This window comes from Salarias fasciatus, chromosome 14 (genome assembly GCF_902148845.1).
Source record: "Salarias fasciatus chromosome 14, fSalaFa1.1, whole genome shotgun sequence".
Lineage (NCBI taxonomy): Eukaryota > Metazoa > Chordata > Actinopteri > Blenniiformes > Blenniidae > Salarias > Salarias fasciatus.
Window position 1 is genome coordinate 5,922,303 of NC_043758.1, and position 9,826 is coordinate 5,932,128.

Sequence of the window (9,826 nt, forward strand, 5' to 3'; positions counted from 1 at the left end):
ATACAAATAAATAAAATAAAAAATACTCGTATTTTGTGAATGACTGAATATTGTGACTGAAGTAAAACGTTCAGATGAAAGTGAAATGTTTTTCACTTGGAGGCGAAAACAAATTTTTCTTGTCATTGTTATTTCACAAAGAAATGTTTTTGTGCTACTTCATTGTCTGAATGACTATGGTAGAAGTCATTTTTACACATAAAACCACTGAATGGAGCATATAGCTACACCTCCACAGCTTTTCAGGAAATCAGTGTGTGTCAGGGTTTTTTTTAATATTGAAACTTTATTTATTTCAGCCTAAAATCTGAGGTTTCTAGATTTTTATTTTGTCAACAGGATCTTCGCACTTCTGTGCTGATTTATGCTTCTGTGGGCAGCTTGACGCATCTCGTGCTGGAGCAGGATGAAGCTGCGCCTCCTCCTCCTCCTCCTCCTCCTCCTCCTCCTCCTCCTCCTCCTCCTCCTCCTCCTTCCAACATCAGCACCAGAGGTTTATGGGAGGGAGCCAGCGGCAGAATGTGCTGCTGCTATGCAGAATTCACAGCAGTCTCCATGTTTAGGCGACGTGTCCAAAGACACAGCCCCGCATCATAAATCAACTCTGTGAAAGTCAATTCTCCAACTAGTGCGGAAGAAACCTAGACGTGTAATAATGTGCGACTTTTTTGTGCTGGGTGTGAAAAGCAGAGTCTCTGGAGATAAGCTACATTTGGTGCCTAATGAGTGCTGGAGTACAGCAGCAGTGTTACAGTCTGCTGGTTCTCTTTGCTTCAGAGTGTAGGAGAAGTGCAGAGAGGCGGTGGTGATGGGCTGGCTGGATGTTTGATCGTGATCCTCCCTGGCTTTTCCCTTTTTTATTTGATCTGCTGATATCGATCCCCCTCATCATCAGATGGCGCATTAAGCCTCAGCCTTATTTCCCAGGGTGGCTGCTGCGCTCCGCTGTGACCTGTGGTGATGGAGGCGGTGGAAGAGGGGTGGAGGGCAGCGCTCACAGTGATGAATGGGGATTCCCTGAATGAAGCCCAGCTCTCGCTGTGATGTCATTCTGGTTTTCATTTTTATACTCTGATAAAAGTCTTCAATCGCGCTGTGCATTGTGATTTCTGTTTATGAGCCACATCAGTCACGAATCTTCTCTTTCCTGGTGGTTTAAGCTTCTCCACCCCACACCCTCAAGTGACTTGTTGGCGTGGTTCCTACTGATGTGCAGAGAGAGAGAGAGAGGAGAGAGGAGAGAGAGAGAGAGAGAGAGAGAGAGAGAGAGAGAGAGAGAGAGAGAGAGAGAGAGAGAGAGGAGAGAGGAGAGAGAGAGGTTTATGAGTCCCTGATGAAGAGACAAACACTGCTGAGGCTTGCAGGCAGCGGTTGGCTTGATTCAGATGGATAACTGTGGCCAAAGCGCCACCGTGTGGAGGGGTGACGGACCTGCAGTGCACCGGTTGCAGGACCTATTCTGGACGTTGGTGTGTGTGTATCTGCTGACGTTGTGATTTTGGACAAGCTGTGGCTAAACAATAAATACAAAAATATATCAAGAGTGCAAAAAAAAACAAGGTATTCGACCCAGGTGAAATAAATTACATTTATGAAAGAAAAGTTCTCAATTCAACTTTAGTTCAGTGTCACCTCAAAGAAAGAAAAGGACGTAAGAAAGGAAAGGGGTTTAATTCAATTCCCTGATTTATTAGACAGCTTGCTTTTATTGAATCGTTCTCACACCCAGGAGACTCTCACGGTCTGTGTGGAGGTCGGTAATGAGGCGGTGACCGTGAGTTGACTCTTCCTCACAGAGGTGTGTGCTTCCCTCTCGCTGTATTAAAACATGCCCTTGTACTTGCTCCTGTCCTCTTGGTCTTCTCCTCATGCGCATGTTGAGCACAGCAGTTCCTTCTTGACGGCTTTCTTCATGCCGGGGTCCAGGTCCAGCACCCTGTCTGAAGTACCTGCCTGGCCTCCGCCTCGTTCCACACTTCCATGTGGGCTTTTCCTCGCAGGTAGAAGGCCTTCACCACACTGGAGGACAAAACCGGCAGAGATCTGCTTAGTTCTGCCAAGTTCTGCATGATTGCGGACCTTAGTACTGCATTTCATGGCTTTTATTGGATCTGGTTTTATTAGGTCCATGAAATGTACATTTACAGCTACAGTAAAAGCTGCACACACAGTCACTCTCTGAAAAATATGTCCAACACACGGAACACAGAATAAACTATAATGCTCACACGGCATGACAGACGTTCTCTGTCATAAATCAACCGGCTGGGATGAGATTATTTTGTCCAGAATTGAAACTCTGCCTCTTCCACTCATTATTATCTGCCCTATCCACCAGAGGGCCATCCAGCTGACACAGGTTGAAAAACAGGGTCCAGCAGGACCAACAATGAAAAGTCATTCAGTTTTAAGGTGTCAGTGTTACTTCTCCATCCATCACGGCAGAGTCACACACACATTCGTCTCTGTCGGTGACAGACCTGGGTGGTGATTGATGATATCGCTGGTGTGCTCGATGACCTCGTAGTACTCCTCCATGCGGAGCAAACACTGGCAGTAATTAAGGTTAACGTGGTGGCCATCTTCTCCAGCTTCATCCACGGGACGTCCCACGATTTCTCCTGCAGAGGGAACACAGAACAGGAAGAGTTCAGTGAAACGCGACACCTTTTCATGAGCCATCATGAATAAAGTCTGAGGTCAGACGAGGGTTTTTTCTAAGAAGAATAACAGAAATGTTCAACCCAGCTTCACATTGCTCGGCTCCCCCTGACCTCCCCTCTCCCCTGACAGTGCTCCACCTCTCAGCAGACGCTGTCACCTTCGTCTGGACATTCTTGAGGCAGATGATGGCCTCCTTGTACTTGAGAGTAGCCTCTCTGTAACGTCCCTGTTTGTAGAATTTGTTCCCCTGGCCGTGCAGCACTGGGACGGCCTTCAGCCGCTCCTCATCACTCAGGGCCCACGTCTCCCTGTTGTACTCGCTGGGTTGCTGCACCTGACAGTCAACACAGACGAACTTCGACTTAGTTTCAGGTTCCATTCATTAAATATACAGAGTTAAACGTGTCTGACATAAAATACTTGTAGATCTTGCTTTAACAACAGAACATGAATTCCACTCCATTCACCTGCCCAGTATCGTAAACGCACGTCCTCAATCAATAAGAGAAATGACAGATTGATTTATTTCCTTACACTGAATTGTCTTGACATGTAAAAGTCATCCCACTCTAAAACAGATGTGCTTGCTAAACTTGGCTCAAGTCTGGAATTTTCTTGCCAGCAGAGTTTTTGAATCCCTCTCTCTCACCTTGAGCAGCTCCAGGACAAAGTAGAGAGGCTTGGGTTCCTTCATCAGCTCGTCCAGGTCGTCATAGCCCAGGCTGTGGTAGGCAAACATGTTGGCCATGCCGCATGTATGGATCTGCCATTCAACCGGGTCTTTGCCCTCTGCGATGCGACGCATGCTCTTGGATACAAGTGGATAAACACCGGTGTGCTGGAGAGAAGGGAGAGAAATCCAAGAGTCGCGTCAGGACACACTGAGGCTGACTTAGAGTTTCTGATTATTCAGAAGCATGCAGTGGATGCAGAACAAAATAATGATTTTACACAACCTAATGTGTGTTTTCCAAGAAGTTCAGCACCTGAAAATCACTGTTGTTCCAAGTTTATGTTGTGAGCTATAAAACCCAACAAACCGTGCAAAGTGCAATGTACTTAATGTGAATTTAAAAAAGATAAAGTCTCTCAGCTCTCTGTTATTTCTGTGACATTTCTCGGTGTTTGCTTTTGTCCATTCTGATTTTGTTAGCAATATATATATTTTTTTTTATTGTAAAGATGGTGTACATACCTTTGAAATGTACTTTATTATTTATTTATTTATTTATTTATTTTTGTACAGGGACAAATGCAACACTGCCATTTCTAGGCATTTTTACAGAGGAAAAAAACTAACAGTTCCACATGAGCAACCCATTTGTCAAGTTTTCCTCTTTTTAACATCCCGTTTTTTATTGGAGATATTCAACAGGAAGCACCTTCAGTAATGCCAAACAACACTATTTTGCTATTTAATATTGTCAGTTTTTATATATTGTAACATTTATTTAATTCCTTAAACATGAAAAACACAGAAATACCTCTAAAATTTAGTTTAAAAAGTAATTACTGAAAGTTACGAGTTATTTCTTCAAAAATTAGCAAATTTTTTTTAAAAGAAACTAATTTCTAGGTAAAGCAACTATTGCATAACTTAAAAAAATATCAAATAAGTTTGATCGCTCATGGAAGTTGGGAGTTACATGGTCAATTATTTAATAGGAAACAGAATATGTGATTAATGAAACAAATGGACACTTGACAGAATAATTTGCAAACAGGAAACACTGCATTAATATAAATTATTCAAATGTTGCTGTGTGATAATATGAGACAAGACACCAAATTTGATGGAATTTTTACACTTATATGAGAATAATAAAACACAATAGATGTATGTCAATAGATGTCTGTACTTCCGTGTCACGTGACTCACTTTGCACCAATATGGTTCCTTCTTACTGTAAAATGGCGCCATTTAGAAACTTCCCTGACTCAGGAGTTGCAACAATGTATCAATTTTAAATGTCATCATCATCTAATTTAATTTAGATATGCAAATGAGTAGCTATACAAATTAGATATGACATCATTAGAACTTTCTGACTGAGACAACAAAGTATCGGTTTAAAAGCAACATTTTTTTTTTTTTTACAAAACATTCATCATATTTAATTTCATTGTTAAGCATTTAATGTAAATATGATAATCATTTCACAGTATGCGCTTTCATTTGAATTATGACACTGTATATATATATACACAACTTACCATTCTATTCATTTCAGATTGATCTATATAGCACCAAGTACATCACAGTCATTTCTAGAAACCTTTACAGTTCCACATGAACAAGCATAAGTGAGTGTGGAAAAAAAAACTCCCTTTAAAATGGAAGAAACTTTCTTTTTAAAGGAAAGAGGTGAGGACAATGTTTTTGTGTTTTCTGACAAATGTGAGAGAGAGACAGTAGAGAGAGAGAAGAGAGACAGAGAGAGAGAGAGAGAGAGGGAGAGAGAGGTTAAATCACACATAGATGAGGAAATAGTTATGGCCAACCAGCAGGAAATAGGTTCTAAACAGTGTAATATTGATTAACTTGTGAAATAAAGTATCATATTGAGAATCAATTAAAATTGATTCCATGTTTACTGGAAGTATTGATTTTCATAATACATATTCCTGCCGTGGCTCCATGATATTTTCAGAATATGTAAGGTAAATATCGTTTCATTTTGATTTTTATTTCATTGGATTCCAACTCATTTCTAAAAATGGTCCAATATTGAGGCTAAAAACAACAAAATAAGCTAAATATTTAAAACAGGAAGAATAGTGGGATTTGTTAAAACTTGAAAAATAGATAAAGTGCAGTAATAAATTAAATAAATAAATACTGAAAAAATATGAATTCAATTTATTTCTTTGGAAAAAAAGGAGAAAAGACATTAAAAAAATTACATGATAAAACAAAAATTGCTTGCATTGCTTAAACTTGCTCTGTTGGGAAACTGACAGCAGGTAAATAACTAAGAGGACAAAATGGCCAAGCTTCATAAAAGACTATAGTGGAACAATCCCTGAAAAGAAAAACAAAATCTTTAAAAAATGGCCACAAACGTTACATCTAATAAAACACTGCAATGCAATCTCAATTTGACGGTGCGGATCCTCGAACCAGCGTTTTGTGTACGTTCAGATGAAATATATTTATATTAAAAAAAAGTGATCTAAATTTTAGGGAGTAACAGTGACAGTGACAGTGCAGGGCATATCCAGTAGAGAGAGTACTGGTGCCTTGTTGTTCAGGGTGAAATAAATGCTCTAAGCCCATCAAATCTAATCAGAGTGCAGGAGAGTCCGTAGTGCTGACTCAGCGGTCGTCAGAGCCGATTAGGGAAAAGTGAGGCTGCTGCAGATTAATGACAGTATGCCTCAACCCATCTGTCTCTGACAGTGTGCCATGCCCACACACACACACACACACACACACACACACACACACACACACACACACACACACACACACACACACACACACACACACTCCATGTTGGCTATTATGTTTTTAGTGAGAGGTGTTTTTAATGTTATGGTGCACTTTATTTGAATGATGTTTTCGGATGTTTGTTCATCTCTTGTCTGGTGAAAATAATAAAAAGAAATCATCTTTTAAGAAGCAGCATCGCCAGCTCAATATCACTGCAATATCAAAAATAAAAATGGAGTGTAACTGTTCCCTTTTGGATAAAATTGAATATTACTATAATTTCCCAGGCATTTATAGCAGGGATTTGAAAGTGTGTGATGCGTGTCACTTATTTAAATCACTTATTTTAAGAAAATTGTCAGTTTAAATTTGCAACAACATATTACATACATAAATCTTAATTTATCACAATAAATTCTGCTTGAGGCGACAGAACCTGCTCAGGCCAGTGAACATGCCATTTGACAGGTTTCTTCCATAGGGGTGCACTGCTGTAGCAGTCGACTGAATTGTTTTAAAAAAATGAGTTAACCTAATTAATGACTGGTTTCCAAATTAGTTTAAAGGTTGTGCACTGTACAATATGCCAGATATGTTTCGTATAACATGCATCAAGTTATTAATACTGGCATTAAATAATTTCTATTTCTCAGAGCTCGAGAATCAACCGTTCATTTCCGTTATTCTGGGCTGGTCACTGAATTTGACTTAATAGGCAACAGAACTCATAAAGCACAGCCCACCTTGATTATTTTTCCACCAGCTGCCGCTGCTGTTTATAGCTTGAAACATGAGGGAAGTTGATATTTGGTGTGAGACAAAGCATGTGTGGTTTTAGGCCCTGTGAGGCTTCCACTTTTTAAAAAACCCCTTTTATTATATCGATCAGGATATATACAGTCTGTTGAAGCTGGTTGTGATCTGGTGAAACAGTCAAACAATCCTGTCATCTGCGTGTGCTTTAAGTTCAGGTTTTAATTCATAACTGGATCACATCAGCATGTCCTCGTCATGTTGTTTTGTTCATTTCTAATTGGAGCAGTGTTTCTGACTCTCACATGTGCGCCGTGAAGTCATTCTGTCTGAAGCGCATAGTCACACTTTCCACAATGAACTGTTTGTCCAATTTTCTTTAAAAACAAGCAGAAAACCAAGGGAGTCAAACATGCGGAGAGCTGTGGGTGTTCTGTGGTCTTGTGGCACTCACAGTGGTGTCACAACCAGAACTCGGCCACCTCGCCGATCCTCATGGAGGCCAGCAGCGTCTCCCAGATGTCCAGCTTGAACATGTTTGCCGATCACGATCTCCATCGGCGTGCCCACCGCCTTGCTGTCGTCTATGACGGTGCGTTCGTCGTCACACAGCTGGGTGCGGAAGTGAAAGGTCACCTGAAACCACAGGAAAATAACGATGAAGACCACTTGGGTGTGAGCGTGACGACTGTGACCCCAGCGAACTGCGTTGTCTTCCAATCGCAAAACTTTGAAGTTTGACACTGTTATCCAGAAACTCAATCAGATAACCAAAAGATCTGATAGAAATAATTAGAAATATGAGAATGGAATGCAACAAGAGTGAAGACTTATCCAACCAAACCGGCCTTAAACTCAGATCTTATGTCAGGAGAGTCACATGTGCTCCATGTTATTCAACATGGCAGACAGGCAGGGGAGAAGACACACGCCAGCACTGCTTGGTTTTATTATATCCAGGGAAAGTGAAACTGAGAAGAAACATGTGCATCCCGCTGGGCAAAAAACATTTTTGCAAGCTTTCATGCATTTTATCTCAAACAGAACCAAACTGAATGATTTTATTGAAGTCAAGATGCCACAACGCTGAGCAATGACCGAATAATAATACACTTTATTCATATAGGAGAGTTGAAAAGTGTTTATAGATTAAAAATAAAAAAAAGTACAAATAAAAAGGAGATAATATCTATTTCAGTATATTACAAATAATGCACATTTGGGAAAGAATTATGATAACAAGACATAAGTGTAAAAACTGATAGAGAATTAATTCACAAAACTGTTGCAAAATATTATTCCAGCTATATAAAAAATATTGATTTCACATCTGTAATTATACAGTAACGGTGAAATTATTATTTAACTTACATCAGTTTGAGATTTTTAATTTCCAGAGTGGGAAAAATATTATAATTCAGTTTCAAAATGTTTAACAGCATCTTTAAACCTGGTTTATGGAGTAGGACTGCTGATTGATCCACAGAATATTTGTTCTCTAGACACTAGGTGATAAACTGCACGTCTTCTATCTCCCTCTGCTGGCAGCCACGCGGAACTGCAACCAACTTTTCCACGTGCGTCTGGTTGAGTCACACAAGTTTTAAATTAGCACGGACACAGTACCAATTGATGGATCTGGAAAGTTTGTTTTCATTCACCCTGAAGTCCCATCAGAAAACACTGCAATACTCAGGAAAACGCACAGTGTCTTGCTCAAGGGAACTTCATCAGGTGGGGGGAGTCAACAAACAACTGAACCACGACTGGCCCATATTAGCCTATACGACTTTACTCTAATAGATTGTTTATATAAAAATGTGTTGATTCACTTGATTTGATCCAACGTGTGCAGCGGACCTGCAGTGTATCTGGAATTAAATTTATTTTTACACACTGACACTTAATAGATTTAATTTAAAAAAGCTGAATTATTCTGAACATTTTTGCATTATTCCCTATAATTCTGCCAGTAAGTCCTAAAATCAAAAGACTTTTGCAGCGGTTGTTTTATCTCCTGCACACTGCATGACACCAGGATTTCTCATTTGCAGTGACCACACTGTCCTTATGTTGTGAACGATGACGGTGTGCAGTACCTTTGCCCCGGTGATGAACTTGGGGATTTCCCCGGTGCCTCCATGGAGAATGGTTTTCTGACTCCCTCCGTTCCCAGCAGCATGGCGTCCTGCATATCTGACACGTTTTATTCTTCCCACCCTGATCACAGTGTATTGCAGTGCATGTATCTCTGTGATGCATGAGGCTGCACACATTTAAAAAAGTGTGTGGATGATTGAGGAGGATTATGGAAGGCAGAGATAATGAGATTAGAAACTTCTCCTCCTATCCCTCATGTCTCCGAAGCTTCTTATGTGATGTTACATCAGCTGATACCACTCACCATCAACACTTTTACTGGACACTACAGAAACTTCCAGAAAGCAGCGGATACCAGAGTCAGGGGAGAAAAAAAACACATTTGGAATCATGCAAAAACACAATATCATCACTCTTTTATAAGAGTTTTTCTTTCTTTCTTTATTTATATGTGACTACGTCAGTCTGAGAGTGGGTCTACGATCAAGACGTATTTTAGTTAGTTGCTCAACTAAAGTCCTGATTTATTCTAAACTGTATGAGATCGTCAAAAAGTCCAGGAAATATCAAAAGTTATTGCTTTTTATTACACAAAATCTGTTGAGAGATAAAGTCTCGATCTGAATTTTTACATCTTAACGTTGCCACTGCACGCCCCTCCAGGTGTGTGCTACGTCTCTTCACAGGACACACTATTTCTGCAGGTTTGATCATTGTTTCACAAACCCAACAAAGTTGTACGAATTTGACAAAATACTGCTGTTACTGCTCTTTAATTCTCACTGCTGCCGACATTGTGATTTCTCAGTTTCACCCTTTTCCTCAACATAGTTCTCCAGCAGCCCTCAGTGAACAGATCAGGTACTTTCATCTTGT

The 9,826-nt window shown here is 40.2% G+C and overlaps 1 protein-coding gene across 1 annotated transcript; it reads right to left on the bottom strand.

Moving 5' to 3' along the window:
• Positions 1-1,821: 1,821 nt before the first annotated feature.
• On the bottom strand, positions 1,822-9,047 carry aipl1 (aryl hydrocarbon receptor interacting protein-like 1). Its single transcript, XM_030108605.1, is given in 11 exon segments — positions 1,822-1,947; positions 1,950-2,019; positions 2,477-2,564; positions 2,567-2,621; positions 2,822-2,998; positions 3,314-3,502; positions 5,672-5,687; positions 7,319-7,389; positions 7,391-7,486; positions 8,950-9,008; positions 9,011-9,047. Coding segments are annotated over 11 exon segments (981 nt in total). The 5' UTR covers positions 9,045-9,047.
• Between the last annotated feature and the right edge of the window lie 779 nt (positions 9,048-9,826).